This window comes from Pollicipes pollicipes, unplaced genomic scaffold (assembly GCF_011947565.3).
Source record: "Pollicipes pollicipes isolate AB1234 unplaced genomic scaffold, Ppol_2.1 Scaffold_3447;HRSCAF=4054_pilon_pilon_pilon, whole genome shotgun sequence".
Taxonomy (NCBI): Eukaryota; Metazoa; Arthropoda; class Thecostraca; order Pollicipedomorpha; family Pollicipedidae; genus Pollicipes; species Pollicipes pollicipes.
Genome location: NW_023596297.1, coordinates 31,955,261 through 31,979,273, shown reverse-complemented (window position 1 = coordinate 31,979,273; position 24,013 = coordinate 31,955,261). Strand labels below are relative to the sequence as shown.

The following is a 24,013-nucleotide window of genomic DNA, read 5'->3' as shown; positions in this document are numbered from 1 at the left end:
GGGTATTTGCTGCTTCGCATGTGTAACCAGCGCCGCAAGATCTTGGCCGGTCATAAGCTTTCGTTTTATGAACATCTCACTGGAAGAAATGTGCGCCCTGCCGACGGAACTCAACCCCATGACTCTCAGGTCGTGACAAAAGGGCGGCACAGGGTCAGCCACATAAGCCAACGGCGTAGTAACCAACTGATGACTGTAGGCAACGGATGGCCTTTGAGGTATACTTTTCCATGTGCCTAGTGCTGTGGCAGTGTGAAGACTACAAGGAGACACGTTCATCCCCCATCCCCACACTTGACCAGCACCAGTGGTGCTGCCCTTGTAGCCCACCCTTTATTGAATACTGATCTGTGCAGAAGACAAGCCAAGATTATATTGCGCTGCTGTTAAGAAGAGAGGGTGAAAAGTTATCGAGGCGGTGTTTGCAACTTATGTTATACGAATGTTATTTATGATTTTGGCAGCGGCGAGAACTGCATTTTTCTGCAATGGGATGCGCTAGAAACAGTTCATAGCAGCATCTCGGCTATTTGGCGTTCATTTATGCCTCTAATTTGTGAGTTGTCAGCATAGGACTTTATCTATTTACTGTAATTTCACAGCAAGCAAGGACTTTGTTAATGAAGTCTGTTCCACTTTTATCTTCCATTTTTATCACTATTAATATCTTTTACGTCAGATTCACGTGACGAAGAGGCTCAAGCACGTTACAAAAACTCATGAGAGAGGGTTGCATGATACGAATGGCAGTGCTCGTTACTACTAACTTCAAATTTGGACATTGCTCCTAACATAGAGCCATTTCCAGCAAGCGCTGCGGCACTTTTTAAACATGCACCGTTACCTTGGACACATTCCAAGCTGTAGCTCGGCTTTCATGCTGAAAGCCCGTACGCTTGCTTTGAATCGCAAAAATATAATACGTGTTCGCCACCGAAGGCAAGCACGTGTTCTGAAGGGCTGAAGGTGCTTCGCATATGCAACGCCACAGTCGTGCATGCTGCGGTAATGCGACGTGCATGTCGTCACTGGCCGTGCCCACTACATCCCGGAATGAGCTGCGCCCGGAAGCAGACCGCTGGAGCTGCGCTCGCAGCTGTAAAAGTCTCAGCGCCGTCCGCTGGCCACGAGGCCAGAACAAGGCTCACGTATCGCCATGGCCCAAAGCGGCTGGAAAAGTTCGCTCGAAACTGGCCGCCAGCCATCAGTCCCGGTTAGCCGGGCCGGCCGGTCATCGCCCCGCAGCAATACGTGGCTCCGCAACTCGAACGGCGCGTGCTTCCTGCTTCCGATTAGTGGTGGTAAAAAGGCCTCTGCTGACTGGCCTTTGTGCCGGAGTCTGCGGGCGCATGTCAAGTGCGGCGTCGACAAGAATCGGTCCGGTACTGTAGCTTGGAGTAAGCTCACGAAGCTACAGTGCGCAACTCACGAAATCACTACCGCAATAGTTCACGGTGCTACGGCCTATAATTGTCTCACGAAAGAGAAGGGGAAGTTCTTTAGAGGTGATCTTAGGAGCACTTTGGGTCGTTTCTTTTCATGCATCCACGTAAGCATGGTGCTAAATTTCCCCAAACGTTGCGGGGCTCAAGCCCCTCAAAGTCCGCTACCTCATAAGCTGACAGTTCGTGCGCCTTCATCACAAAAGTCTCACGCAATTACGACCGGCAACTATCTCATAAAGCCACGGCCTAGAGCTGCCTCCCAAGCTGCTCGCTGCAGCCCTGCCAACGGCTCATTTCACGGACACGTAACCCATTGATAATTTTTTAACGTGGAGGCGCAGAAGGAATCACTTGTGTGAGTGTGAGGTCCAGTCCTCTCCATAGGAGCTGTGATATTGTACCCGCGGTATGACATCATCCAAAGTGATGTTCTCTAGCAGTCGCGCTCCACCGTGGCGTCGCTTGGCATCCGTTGAAGAGGCGGCAGCTCAGCTCAGTCGACCCGGCCGGCCCGGAGGCTCGGAGCCGCCGGCCGGCCGAGTCGAGCCGCGTGCCGCTGTGGTGCAGTAGGTGGCCCTGACCTCGTCTTGCACGAGGACGTGTCCGGCGCTGTTTATACACCGGGGGTGGGGTGTGAGCGCGTCTGGTCGGCCGACACTGGCCGGCCCGCGCAGCGCGCTCCGTCAATGTCCACACTGCGGTCCGCGTGGGTGCATCGACAACCAGGGGCGAACACGCGGCGGCGGCTGTTAGGCAGGTAAATGTGCAGGAGCATGCACAGCGTCGCCGTGTGACGTTGCGCAACGACGTTACCGTGGATTCTGTTTCCACGGACTGCAGGGCCGCTGTCACGCTCACTTCCGTTGAGTTAGTGCGAGACTCGCGTGGCCGCAGGGTTCTGCGCTCCCTCCCGTCCTCCGCCCGCTCCGGGCCGACCTGCAGCTCTGGCTCGCCGCCGACGGCCGGCCGCAGCGGGGCCACCGCACCGGGAGGACTGAGGCTCGAGGTGCTGCTCGTGCGCGGGAGTGTGCGGCACCGCACCCGTGAATCACGGCCGTCAGGTTCACGGCCGCCGCTTTTTGTCCGGCTCGGCGGCATTCCCTCCCGCTCGAGCCAAGCAAACGAGCTGGTCGCTCCACCCGCGTGTGTGGCTGTATGTGCGGCTAGAGTGTTTGAACGGTACACAGACACATACCAGCACACTGTCGTTCAACTTTGCCGGCGGAAATGGACCAGCTGGGAGGGGGAGGGGGGGGGGGGGGCAATAGTGCAGACCTTGTCTGGAGATGTGGTGCTGAGGGAGCTACAGAAAAGGCAGGAAAATCTGAGAGTAGCGTTGCTACCGGCCGATCAGTATTCGGGCTGTGTGAGGGATTTGACGGGTCTGGGGGCTCCGACTCATGAAAGACATGGGATTGTTTTTGTGTTGGTTTGTTTTAACAGATTAGCAAGCTAATTTACTGTAGTGCAACCAGATTACGTGATTGCTTCTGATTTAGTGCCCGTTGATTTAACACGTAGGGCGAAAAATTGTCCCACAGACACATGGAATCTTACCAAAACTCCAAATATTCCGAAGCCACGAATGCTTGTCGCCGATTCCTTTCAAACCACGCAGAGGTAGACAACGCATATTGTCTTCGCACATGCGCAGATGTGCGCGAGCTGAAAAAGGCATGCGCGCCTTCACTGACATCCGTAGGCGTGACATTTGACCTTGCTATTCGGGGCTTTTCAGAACCGAAGCCATTGACCATCCATTAAAATAGCCAACGGCATACACAAAGTTTAAAAGATGAGCCCAGCCGCAGTTGTCCAGACGCGTATCCTTGACCATTCTCCGTAGAATCGCAGCGGATGGCTCGTTTCGTCTCTTGTCCACAAATGTCGCTCTCATTTGCATTCGCCACGCCTCGTTACCGGTGCGCGGACGTACGCAATGGCTCCTCAACCGCAGCCACAACACACCGCGCCGCGCCGCGCGGTCCGGCAATGGCGTCTGCCACTGGCAGGCGCGGCATCGTTAAATTCAGCGCTTTTGAAGCCAGTGGGGTTATGGCGGCGCTCCATTTCTCTCTGCCGGTGACTCGCCGTGCGATTACGGGCTCGCTTTCACACAGACGATGGGAAAGTGGAAAGATATTGACAAACAAACTGGAGTTAATGACTGGTGTATCGGGCGCCCGACCTTGCCTGTGATTAGCTGCCAAAGAAAAGCTGAAGAGTTGTAAATGATGTGGCCGGGGTTAGTTTCGGCTGAGCATATGGCGAGCAGGGCCGCCTAGTAACGTCGTGAATCAGTGATGGGGCTGGGAGGAGAGAGCTTCGCACACTTCAAATGCCTCTCGGTTTAGCATTTATCGTTTCGCACCGCCTGTCCATAACGGTGTCCTCAGTGACTTGCCGGTCCTAACAGAAGCTGGTAACTCCAAAAGCCGGGATGTACCCACGTCCAGAGAGTTTCGCGCCGGTCAGCTGAGGCCGCGGCCTTCAGCTTCTGGTCGATTATCCTTTCGGGCGGAGGAATTCGGCCCTCGCCAGCCTTCATCAAAATGCATAATGATGCCGACAGTGCTCCGACCTGGCCGGTTATAGATGGCGATGGCGTGGGCGGCGCCGGAGGGCGGGGTTACACCAGGAGCCCCGTTGCGCGGCCGCCGCTCCTGCCCCCCCCCCCCCCTCCTCTGGCGTCATCGCGGGAGGAGGGGGGGGGGGGCCGGCAGCGGGGTACCCGTGTACCGACGCCCCTCGCGAACTCAACAGTCACTGTTCGACAGGCCTCGCATGGGCCGCAGAGAATGAGTGACGCGCTGCCACTATGTGTGACCACGGATTGTGTCGCAATGTTCTTTAACCGTTGCCACGCTATGGTCCAAAAATCGCAAACGCCAATACGCTGCTTTGTTGCGTAATTTGTCGCGTTTGGTCTCGCATGCACGGTGTGGGAAGGAGGTATCGGTTAGTGGGTGCACCGGAATAATAGTTGTCCGTCCTGTAAGCATGGCTGAAAGAATTGCTTGGTGAATTCAATAGCCCCAGTCGACTTGTGGTGCTGTCACTAAAGAAGAAGAAGAAAAGCATTCAAAACGCGCGAAGTTTGGCCGGGGCTTGGCCATGTTTCCAATAATCCCTCGCGCTCCTGTTCGATCCACCCTGATCACACGCCGTCGGGCAGCCACTCGCCCTCCGTCTCGTTGGTATGCGCCGTGTGACGTCACGTTACCGTGTGACGCCGTCCACTCCGAGCCGTCACCGCCGGCTCGTCGCCGGACATAATTAACGTCGTCACGCCCTCCCAGGACCGTCTCATGACCGGCAATCCTCCGATGGGATTAATAGCGGGCACCCGTTTATTGGAGCCGGGCCGAATAAAACGAAAGAGAGACGAACGACACAGCCAGCGCTGCCTTTTGTGACCCGGCACCTGGGTCACTTCAAGGGGACGCCTGGGTGTGTCCACCTGACCAGCGATGCCATTGTGACACCGCTGCCGCTGAGGCCGTCGAGGACGGGAGTGACGTTTGGGTATGTCCTTCCGACGGCCACCGTCCTTCGCCGCCTGGTGTCGCTTCAGCTGATGCATCGGAGAACAGCGGACGGCCCCGGTGGTCGACATGCCCCGCAGCCTCTGCGCGGCCCTGCCGAATTCCTGCATGTCTGCACCGCTGCGTTTTTGCTCCTGGAGGCCGTGCGCTCCCAGATGAGGGATGGCGCTGACTTAAGCCGGCCGCGCCCAGCCCATCTGTCGCCGGGCAGCGAGTGGTGGAGACATCCGATGGGTATCTGTGGCAACGCATTCGACCCGAACGATCACGAATTTACGAGCGTTCACCCCACGACGCTGCCCGTCTTCTCATGCAGGAGCACAACCGGTATCGGATATTTAAATGCGGGACACAGCGCCAGCTATCCGAAAGTGAAGCCGGAAGAGAGAAATCACATTTTTGCCTTCTTTATGGAATCTCAGCCCGTTGCTTCCCCGTCCCCTTGGGTCTGCCCTTGCGCACTTCGGCCCCCGGCGTCTCGCAGGACGCGGCGTCACGGCCACCGTCTGGCTCGTTTCGCAACGGGCCGAGCGGCGGCCGAACCGTGACCTGGTGACCTTGTTCGGCGACGGCCACGCTCGCTCCGCGGCCGTCGGAGCAAGGGGCCAATGTCGGGCAACACCATCCTGTCAACAGACCCCCGTCCGCTGCCATCGGCAACGCCAGTCAGTCGCCGCGGCTCTATCGGGGCGACCTCCGAGTCTCCACGGCCATTCGGCTCGAGCCGCGGCAACACAAGCTAGCCGCCGTGGGCCTGTCGGACGACCTCCGAGTCTCCACGGCCACCCGGCTCGAGCCACGGCGTCGTCCACAGCCAGCGGCGACACCAGCCGGCCGCTGCGGGTCTGTCTGGCGACCTCTGAGCCTCCGCGGCCACCCGGTTCGAACTCCGGCGTCATCCGCAGCTCCCGGAACGCCGGGCGGGCTCGGGAGGCACATTCCAGGTCTTGGCCCTCCCGTGCCGGCGGCGGCGGCTGGGTGGTCTCCGCACCTGAGCCTGATCTATACCGGTGTTCGCCGACGCCTCGCCGTCGTAACGCCGATACGGGGCCGCCAAGGTGACCGGGAGGTCAGCTGGGCGGCCGCGGGCTGTCACCGGACGGCTGCAATGCGAGATCAAAGCGGCGTCTCGATGGCCCCCGCTGGCGGCCGAGATGAGGCTGGAACGACTGCCGCGTGCCGCTGCGCCGGCGCCGCCGACGCCTCATGGGAGGCGCATCTCCCGGGGCGGCCATGCCGCCACGCCCCCTTCAGAGGGCTGGTGTCCCGGGGCGACGACCGCGACGGACTTCCCGGCTGTGGGGTCGGCCACGCCGCGCTGTCGTCCTCTGCACTGAGTCGTCGATGGGGAGACTTCTTGGAAGAGTTAGCTGTCCTTGCCGGACGGGGAGCGCCTGAGTTGCGATGCGTTAGCAGGCGTTACGTCAGCGCCAGATCGCGCAGCTCGGTCGCCGCTGCTTGCTGAAGGGCAGCGTCAGCTTATGTCTTTAAAACCATCTGTCTGAACGTCAGGCAGGACGCCGGGGCCCGGCCTTGTCTCTTTGGCGTTGCCAAAGACGGCTACGCGCGCCGTTCCGCGCCGGTGCCCCTGCCTCCACTCGGCAGCGCACGCTCTCCTTGGAGCGGGGCAGGTCGTGATGATCTCAGCGATGGGTTACCAACTCTCACACGAGCTCTTGCCGGCGCCAGCCCAGCCGCGAGAGATTGTGGGTGGCCTCCATAAGCTCGCCTCGTCACCGCCCGTGTCGTGTTTGGTCCTTCGGCTCGGAGGCACCTAACCTCCAGTCGTTAGTGGATGACGGAGCTGGTTGTCACCACCTGCCGGCTTCTCTTTGCAGCGACCATCTGTGTGATTACAACCGGTGACGTCACGGAGAGCCGAGGGCCAGACCGGCTCATTCTCATTCAGCGCCTGGTCCGCTCTGACCTCTCACTGTCTGGCTGGCATTCGAAGCCCTTCCGGTGCCTGTACAGCCATCTTCGTGTCGCCGCTGTCGTGAACGTCACATGTAACTGGATTAGAAGCTAATGGTTGTTTCGAAAATGCTTCAGCTGACAATGGTGTGAGAAGGGACGTAAATTTGTGTAACTGTAGCAATTTTTGGCTCACATTACGACGAGCTTGATGTTGCATAACTGACGAAAAATAGCTATATTTGAACAGCACAGCAGTAAAGACCATCAGATGATGTCCCCGCCCCATATATAGGCTTGGCGTGATATTAAAACTTTCTTTTCTTGTACCAGACTCCAGCCAAAAAATTTGCGGACCAAGCCACCATTGAGGGTTCAGCCCAGCCTGAGGAGAGGGGGAAAACAAATACAAATCGGCACCTATGAGCAATCTTACCTGACCTCCGGGCAAGAGTGGAGGCTTCTGGTGTTTGCAATTGCTTTATTTTTATGGCCTAGCCTGACCTGACCTGACCTGACTTGACTTGACCTGACCTGACCTGACCTCTTGCAGGACTGGGAGCTGCTGGTGCTCCACCGGCTGCGATGGGAGATAAACGCTGTGACGTCACACGACTTCCTGGACCCGCTGCTCCATCGGCTGTCTCTCGAGCGGTACCTGCCGCCCTCCAGGGTACCTGACGTGCGGAGACAGGCACAGACCTTCATCGTCATGTGCAGCACAGGTCAGTCCGGGTCATGTTCTGACCACAGCGGCCTTAAGAAAGGCTCGGTCAGGGTCGCGTGTAGCCCTCTGGTGCAACACAGGTCAGTCCGGGTCATGTTCTGACCACAGCAGCGTCGAGAAAGGCTCGGTCAGGGTCACGTATAGTCTTCTGGTGCAACACAGGTCAGTCCGGGTCATGTTTTGACCACAGCAGCGTTAAGAACGGCTCGGTCAGGGTCACACATAGGTCTTCTGGTGCAGTGTAGGTCAGCCCGGGTCACGGAGAGATACTTACGTGGAGCACAGGTCAGCCAGGGCCACATGGAGATCACCTGTATGCTGCTCAGACCAGTCCGAGTCACCTAAAAGCCCTTGTGCTTGGTACAAGTCAGCCGGGGTCACATAGTCTCAATACGCAGCATGGACCGGCCAGAGTCGCACAGTCCCCATGCTCACCACACGTAAGTCGATGCCACTTCAGATCATTAGCATGTACAGTGAGGTCAGTCTGGGTCGCGCACAGGCCACGCTCGCGGGCAGCATACGTCATGCTGGGTTACACAAAGCTCACGTCTTGCGCAGCTCATGCCATTCAAGGTCACACATGTCTCACTTGTGCAGCACAGACCAATCGCGGCGACGAAAAAGCTCTCACACACAGCACAGATCAGTGTCCCACAGACTTCACACCACTTTGCGGAGCACAAATCGGTTAAGGCTGTTTGAAGGTCTGTCACAAGCATCTACAACGCAACACAGTCAGTACGGGCCGAAAGGAAGTCATTCCATGGGCAAGGTAAGCCAGCAAGAACGCAAGCTGTTCAGAGGCTGGTCAGCCGACGTAAAATGAATTTCCCTTCTTTATTCAACAGTGCATGTTATAGGGCATGCATAGGGCATGTATATGGGCCCCATAGAGGCATTTCCATGTGCAGTAGAGTGGAGTTCACCGTGGGGACGCCATGTTTCTAACCCTCTGAAGTGGTCTGGTGGATGCATCTGTGCCGCCCGTGCCTACCCCGCCCCTGTGACCAGTGTGAGCGGGGTGGCGGGCATGTGCTGCCGACGTCGGCCCCCTGCGCCGCGGACCACGGTCGGTAGCACACCGAGACCTCCAACCAAGGAGCAGGAATGCGCGCCGCCGCCGACTGTTGCTATGTGCCTTAGAGGCCGACCTCTTGGTCTTTGCATAGACCCGCGCCAGCGGCGGCCAGCTGGGGACGCTATGCGGGGATTGGGGAGGGAGCAGAGGTCACCAAGGCTCTGCGCGAAAACAAACATGTATATATATATATATATATATATATATATATATATATATATATATATATATATATATATATGGCGTAAATCCTGATGTTGGGCTACAACTAAGAATATCGCATGTTTGTCTAGAGACCTACTCAACTAGTTAAAGAGGTAATCCAACAAAACCAGCTGAGGGATGATTTTTGACTTTCGGATTTTTCCGCCGCCTTGTATGGTGGCATATCGGGCGTACATCGCTCTCTAACAGCCGCGATAGCTTTATGACAGTGATGCTACAAGACTACGCCAAACTTCCAACCATGCGCCAATGCGGTCCGACCTGGCCCAGGGCGCGTACATCTGTCATGTGCAGCCCATCCCTCGCTGCCGGCGGACGGTCTCGCGGCGTCAGCCCTCGCCATGCTGCAGCGTTCGATTTTTAAATCTCTCCGGCTGCTCACGCGGGCTGGAGCGAACCACCGGTGTCGGGTCAGGCGTCTGTGACGTCACACCCTACAAAAGCGAGAGTGGCCTTTGTCGCCAAGCATTGAGAGGGAGAGAGAGTCGACCGCCAGGCCCGCCATCTGCCGCCGCCCTTTAAATGACGCTCGAGAGGTATTTTAATCGGAAGAAAGTAGGTCTAGATCGGCGGCCGGTCCGCGCGCAGCCCACCGATGGCTGGAGACCACGGCGGTGGCGAGAGCACGGCGGCGGCGAAAGCACGACGGCGGAGAGAGCACGGCGGCGGAGAGAGCACGGAGGCCGAGAGAGCACGGAGGCGGAGAGAGCACGGCGCGAAGAGAGCACGGTGGTGGCGACAGCACGGCGGTGGCGATGGCACGGCGGCGGCGAAAGCACGACGGCGGAGAGAGCACGGCGGCGGCGAGAGCACGGCGGCGGAGAGAGCACGGCGGCGGAGAGAGCACGGCGGCGGAGAGAGCACGGAGGCGGCGAGAGCACGGCGGCGGCGAGAGCACGAAGGCGGCGAGAGCACGGAGGCGGCGAGAGTACGGCCCAGCGCCGCACCTGTCGGCAGCCGGGCAGTCTACGAGGCCCATGGCCGTGCCGTCCGGGCAACAAGTCATGGCAGGGTGCGCCGTCGTCGACCCGTGAGTTTACCGACGAGGAACCGGTCCGGAATTCAAAGTGTGGGGGATTTCCTAACGGGCCCGCCTAGCAACACTGGGCGGAGAGTGTGCGGTGCCGCGGAGTTCAGTGAGAAAGCACAGCAGAGGAATCTCCTCGCACGGGGATGAAATTCCCAGTAAATGGATCCGTGAATGAAATATTTGGCTTTCGTCTTGCTGGGAGTACTGCTATTAGTGGCAATTGCTGATGGCGTTTGTTCCCTAGATGGGTAGGATTTTCTCACTCCCACGCCGCGGACGTTTGCAAGTTTTCTCCGGTATTGTAAAGCCCATTGTAAGCCCGCTGTTCCGTGAACAGCTCATTGGGGGCATGAGGAGCCTGCACGCCTACTTCCAGGCCGTGCGGGACGTCGAGTCGCCCTCCTAGCAGTCTGCAGACGGCGGCGCTAACGCGTGTTCGGCGTTATTTATGCGCTCGTAACAAGCTCGTTCGGTGCGCTCGCATTACGGAAGCGGGGTGGCGACGCGCTCGAGAAGCGTGCCAGATGTCGCCGCGCGTCTCGAGAAGCGGGATCAGGGCTGCGCCGCCCTGCGGTCCCCTGTCATCCCTGCACACTCCAATGCCCGGCAAGGGCGTCCCTTGGTGCCGCCCCTGGCCGGATCTGCGGGCGATCCACCCCATCACCGCTCTCTGGTTTCCTCTCCTTTTTCGGCCGTCGCCAGGCCTTTGGTTACTTCATCCGAAAGCATCTGCAGATCTGTCATCAGCCACATTATAAACCGCATCGAAATTTCAATCGTGATCGCTCGCAGGCACCAACTTTCTGCCACGCGTAGCTTGGTTCGAAAACCATTCCCAAGAGACGTCCTGTTGACCTGCGGTAACCTCGAACGTCTAACGGGTGTCAAGTGATGTCCTGGCAACACAAACGCCTGCTGTTGTCAGCCGCGATACCCAGACACTATAACCTTCACCATCTGTGCTTCCCCGATCTGACCGTTTGGACTGTTCTGCAACGTCTTTGGATTGTATAATGGGATGGAAATGAATGGGGATATCACGTTATCGCGTCCTTGAAAGTGCATCTGGGTTGGAGAGTGACGTGCCGCCAAGGCGCGCGCTGCCGCTCCTCTGCCCGGCAGCAGCTCTGTCCAGCGTCGTCCAGTGATGCAATCGGCGTCCCGTCAACAAAACTGGCTCCGTTCGAGCTTAAGCCGCCCCTACGTTGGCGAGGAACTTCGAGCGCCGCGCCCTGAAGCACTTATAAGCTTGTTGGTGAATGCATCGTTTGTTTCATGCATGCATGCGGTATTTTACCGATGCATCTCGCACTGGGGAGCCAAACCATTGCTACTGCTCAGTGGCTCTCATAGGAGACCACCTGGCCCAGCTAGGAGGGGTCACAATGCTCACGAAAAGAAAAAAGGCAGTCAAGCTATCTACGGATGGAAAATTGCATGACTCTCAAGAGGGTGACATCCAGAATTTACTAAGAGCGCCGTGCGGCTCGCTTGGGGAGTTTCGGAACTCACTGAGAAACAGATACCTTTGGAAAACGACTTGAGCTGTTTCCTGACTCGTCTCGTCTCTCTCGCCTGACTATTTCCTGACTCGCTTTCCCGTCATTTGCATCCACGCATCCTGACCCCGAAAAGGCGGGACTCTTAGAATTCAACAAAGCTACGGTTTGTAGCGTCTAACTCGCTGTTCCAGGGAAAAGTCACGCCAGTTAAGAACCTCAATACGACCCCGGCTGCCCCCCCCCCCCCCCCCGGCAACTGTGTCCGCCCCATCTCCATGAATTCTCGAACCGCCTCCGTGAGTTGTACGTTTCTGGTCCATGGTTGTGGCAAGGCCGGCGAAACAAGCCTGTGACATAGCGATTCGTTTCGCCACGTTGAACCTCGGACCCAGCCAAGGGTAAGTGAGCAAGCTGATCCAACTGGGCTTGGTCCGTTATAAGACCTGTCTCGCGAAAAATCGTGAGCACCGTCGTCCTCTCGGCAACTACCTGAGGAAACCTGCTGGCCGGTGCACGTTAAGCGCATGGGACATGCACGAGCACCCTGTTACAGAAGTGCATCACTGTGAAAATGTCGTTGTCTTCGGCAGCAATACTGTGAGTGGCAAGAACTCTTGTGTGGATATCGCATATAGATGGTGGACTCGGAACGTCTTGTAAAAGCTGTCCATGTTGGTACACTGAACATCGCAGTCGGCAATGCCGCCATTTTTATCTGAATAAATAGCTATTACAACTGACGTGCTAGCTTATTTGGTATTAAGCACTTATTTTATCTTTGGTGGGCTATCCAAAACACCATATGCAAATGAGCCGCGGCCTTCCTCACTGCGCTGGTAAAAAAAAATGATACGTCATAAATATTTGGCAAGCTCTGAAAAGGCAAACAGAAACAGCCACTTGATTAACTTTCGCCATGTTCCTTGAACCACTTCTTCCTTTCGTTACGAACTAAATGCCCCATCAACAAATTACGCTTCCCTTGTCTTGTTTTCGCCTAGACGTTAAGCGTTATTAATAAGATCTGACAGTCCAGCCTGTACCGCGGCTCCGCTCCCGAAAATGGCGCTGAGCTCGTTCATGGAGCGTTCCCTGCTTTCTGCGCCACACGACCTGGGTCTCGGTGACCGTGAACTTGCCCAGCAGTAAATCACAGAGAGCGCCACGGCCCGCCCCCTCGCCGGTCGCCCTATACCGCCGAGTAATAGCAGCAGGCGCTGTAAAGAATACAGCCAATACGAGACACGACCACAATAGACGGGACAGCGACGGGCCCTCGTGAGGGACTGTCCTGTATCCCCCCCCCCCCCCCCCCCGCCACGTCCCATCGGGCGCGGCGCCCGACATCGCTGGCTGCACCCCGGACATACAGCGATCGGGGTTCTGGACCCCCGCAGGACCGCGCTAGGTCATCCGCGTGCCCGAGACCGGTGCCGGTCGGGACCGCGGCGGGTGGCCGATCGTCAATCGAAATCCTCCCGTTTGTATCCGGAGCCGGCCGGTGCGGGGGACTAATCTGGCGCAGTTGACCCTTCTCCCGTGTCGCCGGCCGCGAGCCTTTGTCCGCGCCGCGCCTCCCTTCGAATGTGGAAGAGGTGAGCCATCTGGAGGTGACAGACTCACTGCTGAGATCTTCGGGTCCCCGCCAACGCGGCATACCGACACTTCCGGCTGGACGTTTTGAGCTCAGCTTTGAAAAACCGACACCGGCGCGGCGGTCGCTTTGGAGCCGTCGTCGACTCGGACGTGCTCGGCAGTCTTTCATGTATTGAGCCGTCGCCGGGCGACGCCGGTGCGGCGACGGCGATGACCGAGCGAGGCTTCTCGCCGCCAGGAGACGCGGCCACCGGCTTTGTCGGAACGGGACCGGGCTGTCCGACCTTCTACGCCGACCGGCCGCGCGGAAAATCTAAAAAATGATGCCCGCGATTGTGTCATATGTAGTTGTCTATTCGGAGGAAGCTGGGTGCCCGAGGCGCGAGCTGGTGGGGCTTCCGACGCGGACTGCGGTGGGGCGCGGTCGTGACCGGCACTGCCCGACCCTGCGTTCCTCGCGCTTTCAACGTGGAGAGTGATGCCGAATTAATGACCTCTTTGAGCGCAGCCTCCTTCGACTCCCTGGGTGGGGATCAGCTGGCTGCCCACTTCGGTGGACGGCTGACGGTGGCTTTGTGGTTGGTCGGCTTCCATGCGAAGGGCTGCCTTGTGCTCTGTGCGAAACTGCCCGGACCTGTTGGCAACTGGTCGCCGAAATTCCGTCGCTCCAACACCGAGAGGTGGGCCCCAAATAGGCTGTGTGAGCGATGTGTAGTTTCCCAACCGGTGTGGGAAGCCCTGTAGGGACCGAAAGGACGCGAACAATAGACTTCGGGAGTGATGAGCGTTTCGCTCTCCACGGGGCCGAGCGGAAGATTTGCGAAACCCGCCGTGACGTAACGGGGTTATTGTGACGCTATATGGTTATTAAATTATCCGGGCGAGGGCTGAGCGGGTGGGTAGAAGTCGCCTTCGGCCCGGGGTGAGGCTCTCTACGTCTCGCGGCCCGATTACTGGGCCCGATTACAGGTGAGGAACAGACGGAAGCATGTCCGGTGAAGGCCGTGAGCCCGCCTGCTCAAGGCCCCTCCTCCCCAAGTCATGTGCGTCTAAGACCTCGGCCAATGCCGCCGATGACGTCGTGGGCTGGCACTGGACCGTCTGTTGTCGTGCGCTGTTGTGTTGAGGCCATGATCGACGAGTTAGTAAATGCGTGAAGTTCATGCGACCAGCTAAATCCAACTAGTTCTTGCATGGATTGGAATGAGGTCATTAGAGATGCAAAAGTCACGCTGCGGTGTTCATGCCCAGAAACAGTTCAGTCAAGCCCTGGCTACGGCTACAAATGGAATACGTCGCCTTCACGCCCGTTCTAATGACACGTCGTGCCCAGAACTGTGGCGCACTTAACACGGTCGGCTCGTGTGTCCCCGACTAGGCAGGCGAAGCGGTGATAAAAAGGGGAGGGAGCCGCCGTAAAAACTGCGCCTGGCGGGAATGCGCGATCCAATCTGGGCCCCGGCCTGGCGCGAAAGGTCATTCATTTCGGCAGTGGATACGCGTGTCCACGGTCCTGGCCGAAGCGAGTTAAATGCCCGTCAGAGGGAGAGCGGGCGAAAAAACGCAGACACGTGCGGTAAAAACACAAGGCTGTCTGCCCGCCGGTCCTGACTGGGCTCGTAGACGGAGAGCACATTCACTTTTTGCGACCGAAAATGATTGCACAAAACTCGTCCATAATTGATTTTTTGCTCGGCTCATTTTCACAGTCTACGGGTGGGGCGCGGACTTGCGGTAGGTCGCACGTTCCACCATCTATCGCCGTGGTGTGATGGATTTATTTCAATATTGAAGGTCAAGGGGTGCGTTGCAAAAAAGCCGACTGGGGCCAAGGGGTTAATTCCGGGGCTGGGGGGCCGCCGTCGCCGTCTCCTCCGTCTGACGGCGCGGGCGGCGGTCTAGTACGGTTTTTGTTCCACTCGGCTTCCGATGTGACGAATTTGCCGGACGAAACGCGTCGCCCGCGCGTAGACCGCGTATCTGTTCTCTTGTCCCGTATCTGTTCTCTTGTCTCTTGAGGCCAGTGCCGTCCCAGTCCCTGCAAGAGAGCGATCGATAGAGCCAGACGCATCTACGTGTGCATGGCCGGTCAAAATGAGACAGGTGGTCAAAGGGCCCGGCGCTCACACCTGATGCCAACACCCTTCAGGAACACTTTTCGTCAAGACAGTAACAAGAGTAGATTGTGAGTGGTAAGCCTGGATACCATCGATCAATGCACGTCCCTCTCATACGCCACTGGGACCTGTAGGCTGGTGCCAGTCGCCGAGGGCTCGGGAACTTCAAAAGTTGTCCGTCCCACGAGACCCATGTCAATAGAGCTAAACAACGCGTAATTGTCTGCTGACGCCTTTGGGGCCGGGCTACAGGAATAGCCATCCAGACTTCAAACGGTGCTGGTGGTACGGCGTTGGATGTTATGTGTCACCGGTACACCGTCTTAACGCCAATTCGCTCGGTAGATTAGCCCGCACTCATGATGTGTGCGTCTGAGATGAAAGCAGCCTTTTGTTCGCTGACGTCAGATTAAATATCATGACATCTTAGCTTTATAAAAATGCTGTCAACTTTGTCGCTTTGGATGTACAGCGTTCTAAGAATGTACAATGCAGCGAAGCGATTGTGTAATCTATCATGTTAAAGATTGTAAATTTTTGTAGTAAAATATCCACACCATCACGATGATATTACAAGGTGTGTAACAAAGGTTTCAGTGGCACAGACTCGTAGTTCAATCTGAAGAAGGCTGACATATCTTTGCGCTAGTGTTTTTATATCGCATTAGACATATTTTCAACACGGCACTGGCCAGTCGTTCCATTGGTGGAACATTGAACTTGCATGGCATGTTAGACCGTCAAGCCGGTTCTCAGCTTGCCGAAGACGCTGGCGGTCCGCTCTTCTGCTCCTGATGTCGAAGGGCTTCTGCAGGTTCTTATACAGTAGGTTCTTGGGGAACCGACCTCGATGGCGATAGAGCCGCTGGTGACGTCGTGACACAGCTGTTCTGCGGACCAGTGGTGTTCAGCCGTCGGCAAACGGCTTCTACAAACGCAGAGGAACAAAGCCCAAGCGAGCAGGGATGCCGGGGCATTTCCGGCGGGCCGAGGCTGCGGCGCTGTCCTCTCCGGACCGCCATTGAACCTGCGGCTCTCCATTCACCCCCGATGGCACAGTTTCTACGGCTGCCTCTGCTGGCGTTCTGCTCGACCGCGGCACTCTGCTCACGGGCGGCCGGGCAGCGGCGCCCGCTGCACCCCTCCTCCGGCCGTGCCGCGGCAGCCCCGCCTGTTGACGGAGTGCGGCCGCCGATGACGTCCGTCAGGTCCGGCGCGGGCGGCCATCGGACGGCCGCCGGTGTGTTGTCGGCCCGCTCGCCGCCGCGTGTGGGGCACTGGGTCACCGTCGCCCCGTGGGAACGGCCGGTAAAGGGGTAACGCGAGCCCGCCCTCCACCCCGCCAACCACTCGTCCTCGCACGGCCGGCTGCAGGACCGCGGGGCCGCGCTGGCCGCCGTGCGCACACCGGTGACTCAGCTGCAGAGGCCCCAACCCCTCTCCAGCGTGGCCACCCGGTCCGCTCAGCGGTGTGCCACGGAACTGTCACCGTGCAAGGCACAGGCGAAAGAGCACGCAGGCGGAGGCTCCCCTCACGTTTCATGAAGATTTCTCATCTACTCAACGGTGAAGGATGCGCGGATCTGGCTTGACTTGAGAAGTGGCTCTGGCCTTACACTTTTTGGACCCTCCTACGCAACTGGAAGAAGCATTAGTGTTGTCGCTTTGTGCATTACTGCAATGCAGTTGGCGTTAACAGCTCCCTGTTAACGTAAATGACATGCTTTCGAGTTGGATCGTAGCAGTCCGGACTCCTGCATACACAGAAATCCTCCATCATTGAGTCATTATTCCGATCCTTGGAGAACTTAGCTGAGGTGCGCATGGCTCGATACCACTCCATCTCACTACACCTCTCACAATGTCAGGAGATGCTCCGATCTAAAATGGATGGCGCCCAAAGTTGGTGGGTTACGCGACACTTACGCTAACACGACGGTCATCAGTAAACCGCTCATGGAAGCTGATGGTGGTCTTCGCCAGTCGGTTCGCCATCGTGGAAGCTGGTAGTCCTACCCGCCTGATCGCTTCTAATGGTACCCTACATCCAGTGACTCGTTTAAACCGACACCATTACAGCAATTCGGGTCCCGATAGAGTTGGAGCGCTCGTTCCAGTGTGACACTCCACGACCTTAGTGCCGAAATCACTCGAGTGGCCGTGTGAAAGCTCAACTGTTATTTCTCCGGTGGTAATGGCGGTGGTCACCTCAGCCTCGGGACGTCCACTCTCACCCTCGCCCCTCTACAAACACTGTTTTTGTTTTCTCGCCGCATATTTTCGTTCGACTTCGGGCGTCGGGAAGGACAGTTGCGCGGCGCGTAGTCGGGCGACGCGACTGGCGCCAAACGGCCGAAATTGGCGGGAACATCAAGTGGGCACCCCTTTCCCCATCCCAGATAAATACCTGGAATGGCAACCGGTCCTGCCCCAGATCCCTATCCCCCCCCCCCCCCCCCAACGGAAATGCCCGGCGCGGCGACCAGAGGAATGTCCGAGCTGTTGGGCTCCGAACTGCGGCCGGGGGCTCGTTAATCTCAACACCGCGCGGGCCGCACGGCGCGGGACAAAGTGATGTGAGCTGTTCAACCAATCACCGCCCGCGTTTGAGCTGATCGCGCGCGAGAGATGACCTCTTTAACGCACACTTATCCTGGCGCCGCCCGGCCGCGGTCAGGCGCGTTTTCGTGGGAGCGGCGGCGAATGAATGAACCTTATCGCCAATCTGTGTGTACCGACCCGCTCGGGAAACGCACATCAAACAGAGGCGTGTTGACGGCGCGAGGGGGCGGGGGCTTTTCTGCAGCCACCGCGCCGGAAGCCAGAGAGGGGAGGGGAGAACGTGCCGCCGACCTGTTTTGTCTACAGCGTCCGGGCCAGATATGACATGCCGTAAATGAGATAGGGTGGGGAGGGCGCTGAAACTGAATGGGGTCTTACCAGGGCTTACAGTACGTTTTTGAATATGAAAAAGATATCTTTTTTCGATTTCAAATGTAGCCGTATCTGTCTAATTCTCCTCTCATGTTCTCAACTGTCTCTTGAGCCAAACAGATGTACACACGGAGCGGCCTTCCTGCTGGACAGTGTGTCCCATCCGCCCTGGGTCAGACTGGCCCGCCAGGTCGGAGTCAAACCGTGCAGTCCCACACGATGCCCTTGGAGCGCCCTCCATGTACCCCGCGAATATCCTGCCTCAAACACTGCATGTGACTGACCATTGTCCGTTGCTGTCTCGGCAGAGTTCAAGTTCAGCATCCACACGCCGAGCATGGTGGCGGCGGCCAGCCTGGCGGCGGCCGTGCAGGGCCTGCTGCCGGCTCGGCGGGAGGCCGCCATGAGCGACATCTTCAGTCAGCTGCACCGCATCACCGCCGTCGAAACGGTCAGTGATGTCAGCCGAGCCATTCTGGGACCGGCGCCGACGGGCGACGGCCGATGTAGCTGCCTGGGCCAGGCCCGCTGGTCGTGAACCACCGCTGTCGCAATCGCCGGGTGCACCTCATGTGTCATTGGTTTATGCATGGGTTGGCATGGACGTTGCGCGAGGGAAGGGGATGGAGCAGAACCCTGTTTTCGGATGTAAAGCGCCGCCATTGCGATGCGGTTGACGCACCGCGGTGCGGTCTCCTCATAAACTGCACATGTCGACACTGGCCAAAAACGCGGCTCATTAGAACACCCCCGCTTGTTCCACCCTGCCAGATTTGCTGCGATATATAACTTCTGTCCGGTGGTATAAAACGCTAATGAAATTTAACAGGAGCATTATTCACTGGCCGGGGGTGTGGGGGCTGTTTCAAAGGTGGCCGCGCAACACAAGGGAAAAAGGCGAAACGTATACTGAGGGGAGAGGAGGGTGAGCTCTGGGGTGCCGGACTGCCCTGCTTTGTAATGATTTCCCACCCCTCTAGGGTTACCGAGAAAGTGTTTGCCCTTTGGACCCACTAAGTGAGGAGGTTGCAAAACGCGCCAGTGAGAGTGATCTTGACCCAAATGCTCGTGAAAAGGTTGAAATGCTGGCTTGGTGCGGACGGTGTGGCAGGGATATGATTCGGCGTGCTGGTGACCCATTTCAGGACGCCAGGGGCGAGCATAAGGGGTCTGGAAGCTTAAAAGACACCGCGCATGGTGGGGATGCGATCCACATGCTCTCACATACGGAAATAGTATAACATTGTCTGGGTGCCATTCATTTGGCCAACACTCGATCCACTCAGGGCTGAGGATTGAGTAATCAGCTGATGATGATTCAAATCAGCTGATGTTCTTTCCATGCAACGCCTTGAGGGCAAAATGTTTAATTTTAAGATCGGCGAGGCGGCTCGCCGCCCTTTTGTCGTGGAGCCACGCCTGCATCAGCTTCATTGAAAATAAACAGTGTCGTCCCACGCTAATGCTGAGATGAATGGGGCAATTTTCTGTTGACGGCCGCAAGAAAACAGTAGGGAGTGGCGCCGCTGTTAACAATCTAAACGCGCGAACGACTTATGAGTGCCTCGATGTAAAACATGTTCATCTGTGAGAACACACACATACACACACACACACACACACACACACACACACACACACACACACACACACACACACACACACACACACACACACACACACACACACACACACGCACACACACACACACACACACACACACACACACACACACACACACACACCACACCACACACACACACACACCTAAAATGGCCTATGACACGCGTGATGTAACTCTTAACACATGGGCATTAGTCATCTAACAATGTTGTTGCTGTGTAATGTGACTATACCATAGCGTCTATGGGCAATGCGCCTCACAAGTAACCACTCTGTCATTGTCGGACAACATTCCTGACTCTCACAGGGACTTCGCAAACTCTGACGTCGGACGCGACACGACGTCATGCGACACATGGTCGCTAAAGGGACACAGCGCCGACATGCACCCCTGTACCGGGATTCATCGTTTCACGCTGGGCAACCCCGGAGTCTCTTCTCATGGCGAGCATGTGTTGACCGTCAGCGATGGACCTGCCTCGCGGGTGCTTTGGTGCGAGCGCCACCCCAGCGTCCGCACGGGCCTGATTTGGGCTCCTTGTGCGTGGAGTCCCGCTGCGGGAGATGACTTGCAGGGTGGTCGCGTCAGGACCCGACTTTTACTTCTCTGCTTAAATCCCGTCAGTAGAAATTGACTGCGACGGCCAAAAAAGCCCTGCCCTAACCCATCTAAAAAAGGAAACTAAAGCAGATTTGGAGGTCCCGCTTAAGAACAGCGGAAACTCTGGCCGATCCTTTCATCTTGAGTAAGCCACCATGCGTTTGTCATGCCGCCAACGCGCTGTTGATATTCTGCCGGCCGCTCGTGAACAGACGGCGTAAAAACTTTCGCTCTTCGCAACCGTGGGCGGTCGTTTTAGAGTCAATGGACTCTCACCGTACGAGTCGTCCGCAGTCGTTCTGCTGGCAAAGACAAATGAAGAGGAACGAGCCATGTCGTTTTTTAGCGGATGACGGTGTTGGCCTTCGGCAGAGCCGTTCACCCGGTCCAGCAAACTGGTCCCACCACCCGTCCCCGCACGAGACGTTCCCACGGGCTTGAAACGCTGCACCGCATCCCTACATCCGTGAATGGATTGCTGGTCCAGGGACTGCTCACGCTTGTTCCTCATAGTCATGGAGTGAAGTGAGCGTTCGGTTCAAAGATCACAAGAATGTAGCCGTCTTGCGAGGATCGCACCGGAGCGGCAGTTTGGCGGCAGCTTCGGTGCTCAGTGGTTTTGGGGACGGTATTCAGGAGGATGAATGAAAACAGGACATTCGTGACTATACTTGAATGGAGAAGAGGGTGACAACCCATAATAAGAAGCCGAGTCTCCCGTACCCTCAGACCGCGTAGCAGAGACTCCCTTACCATCGGCTGCACTCATGCCTGCACCAGGGCCGTAATGTCAGTTCTGCTCCCGGTAAATTCGACACCGCGTCAGAACGGGACGCCACTGCTATGAGATCGTACCAGTGGCATCTCTGCATGTTTCGACTTTTCTGAGATGGCGCGATGCTCCTGCCTGTCGGATGGGTACACTTCCTCTCCGATCACCGACCGGCAGCCGGAGCGTAGTGGCCGCCGGCCGGCCAGCCCCGGGTCTGGCGGCGTGACGCCCCACCCACCTTCGCCCCCCCCCCCCCCCTCCACACCCCCCTCCGCAGCCGGTCAGGGGGGAGGGTTGTCAAGGGTGACCGGACGAGCCCCGTCCAATGAGCGGCTGGAGAGATGCGATGAAGGCTGACCGCCCTGGGCGCTCTGGGCCGGGGCACGGACAGACACACGGTCGGAGGACAGGTTCTCCTCGACAGTCTCAGACATCCTCTGGGCGCTCTGGACCGGGGCACAGACAGACACGCAGTCAGAGAACAGGCTCTCCTCGACAGTCTCAGACAGCTACCCGCGCGGTCATCGGAAGAGTTCCTCTGGACAGGTCACGGTCAAAAACAAAGGTCGCGGTCAAAATAGCCCACGGTAAACGAGGGGTCCGCATAACCGTGAGAACAGCACGATACCAGCATGCTGTTCTCCCGTTGCGCTTGTCTTATTTGTGTGGAAAAAAGCACCGAGCAAACACGGCATATTCTGCGAGTTAGGAGCAGGTACATTTAACGACGGTGCGTTTGTATATGAACAGGCATTCGTGGAGATTATGGAACTGACGACTTTACATGGCACTACGGCATTTCTTGCATTTGGTTTACTTGTTAGGTTAGAGTTCTTCCGGTCATAAGTCACTGCAGAGCTACAGGAATATGGGGGAAAGGCAACAGATGAAACAGCACTGCGGCCCTGCTGGGCTGCCACCCTCGTGTCGCCACTAAGGCTTACACTGAGTCCAGGGACCAGGCGTTGGGTTGTGTGCCGAACCCGGGCGGGGCTCCAGTGAGGACAGTCCCGCGAGGACAGTCCCGTAAGGACGGCTGTGAGACCGACTCGTGCTGACGGTGGGTAGGGTTGTTGCGAGGATGCAGGATGGAACGAGGACGTGTGGACTGGTAGGGTGTATGTGTGCGCACGTGTGATTTTTGAACGAGGGCGTCAGGGCGATTAAGAATGGGTCTTCCGCCCACGTATGAAATGTTCCGTAAATGTAAAACGAGAAAATACTGGACGTTAATTGGCAAATCCCTCGCTTTCAGGACCTGCTGCGGAGCTGCCTGGATCAAATTGAAGAGACGATCCGCGAGTTCACAGAAGAGCATGCCAACAACGCAGCAGGTTCAAGCGGGGCGACATCTAGTGATGAAAATACGAAATATAGTATGGCCGAGACACCGACAGACGTGACAGAGGTGCATTTCTGACGACGTCCTCGGGCATGGGACGGGTGCCTTTGTTTCGCTGTCCATCAGTGGGTCCGAACAGACAACTGGCACGCAATGGCAATCATAAGAACAACCTCAAAGCAAGATGTCGAATGTTAGTCTGCGAAGACGTATCAACGTTGGTAACGGCCTCATGGGACCTCTGTGAACTTCGCATAGTCAACCGCTGTACCTTGTTGTGTGTATTGGATGTGATGCGCCGTAGCGAGTTGAACGAGAAGAAAAAATGTTGGAGCAAGCTGAAAATTTTGACACCAAGACCCAACTGCTTCCACACGGCTTCGAGCACAAACAGTTCAAACAAATTCGATAATGACACGACCTTAGCTACAGCCTGTGACGTCGACCTCGTACACAACCGCGCCGTTAGGCGAACGGTAGCCCACTGCACGCGTCACGTTTGATGGTCTAATCAGGTCAGTTCAGGCCCACCGCCCCTCACTCGTTGTCCCTGTTTCGGTCAGTTGAACCCACTGCCCAGCAGCCGCCGTTGTGCTCGGAAATAGCAAAACCTAGTGTGTGACCGGCTGGCCGTAAATAACCCAGAGCGGCGAAGCGGGCCCCGGGATGTAGTGTTGATTTGACCCCTCTGGCCTGTCGCGCTGTCGGCATTGAGACGCTGCCGCAGCGGCGTATAGTGCCAGCGTGTGCTCACGCTGCCGCACCATCTCCCGACAGACTGGTGCTGCCGATTAATGTGTGTGTCATGCGCTACCAATCCGGCGGGGTTGCAGAGGCTGGTGAGGATATTGGTCACCAATGACCGGCGCCCAATGTGCCGGTCACCGGCGGGTGGTGCTGCTGATCACCAGCGACCGGTGCCCGATAGTTCTGTCACTGTTGGGGAGTACTAAACGCGCCGATCTCAGGTCTCGCGTTCCCACCGCGTGCCCGGCGCGTGCCCCCACCCGTACTGCGACGCGGCTGGCCACCGCTGACTGTCTGGCCGGCGAGTCGTGCCGCCGACGTCGCTGTTCGCTGACGACGCTAGTCTTGAGTGCGGCGAGAGCTGGTGATGCTATGGGTGTGGTGGTCTGGTCGGCCGGGGCAGCAGCACCAGGTCACCTCGTCTCGGGCAGGGGCGTCAGCTGACCACTGCCACTGTCGCCCGACGCGTGCCGGCGCCCCAACAAGCCATATTCCCGAATATCAGCTCATGTGTCTCGCATTCGAGATCGAACTGCTGTCATTCAGAAGCCCCATGATTGGGGCTTGGTTGGTTACGGGACTGCCGGCTACGAGCTGTGCTTCCCGGTAGTTCATGACAGCGTTGTGCGCGTGTCTGTGTGTGCATGTCGTATTGCTTGTTGCGAAGCACAACTGTTTGTTTGAATGCAACTTACGCTTAATATTGTACCTCAGATGTCATAAGAATAAACCATCACACTCCAGTTATTTCATATGCCCAATCCGCGACGCCAACCTAAGCCAATCTGGTGCGGGTTGAAATCACATTTTGA

At 57.3% G+C, this 24,013-nt stretch overlaps 1 protein-coding gene across 1 annotated transcript in view; it reads left to right on the top strand.

Annotated features, from left to right (window-relative positions):
• Positions 1 to 23,944, top strand: part of LOC119092383 (G1/S-specific cyclin-D2) — a 28,908-nt gene extending 4,964 nt beyond the window's left edge. The window contains exons 3-5 of the mRNA XM_037215346.1: positions 7,458 to 7,629; positions 18,425 to 18,567; positions 22,368 to 23,944. Of these exons, the coding sequence (XP_037071241.1) occupies positions 7,458 to 7,629; positions 18,425 to 18,567; positions 22,368 to 22,532 (480 nt within the window). The 3' untranslated portion in view covers positions 22,533 to 23,944. The remainder of the gene's footprint in view (positions 1 to 7,457; positions 7,630 to 18,424; positions 18,568 to 22,367) is intronic.
• Positions 23,945 to 24,013: the final 69 nt, after the last annotated feature.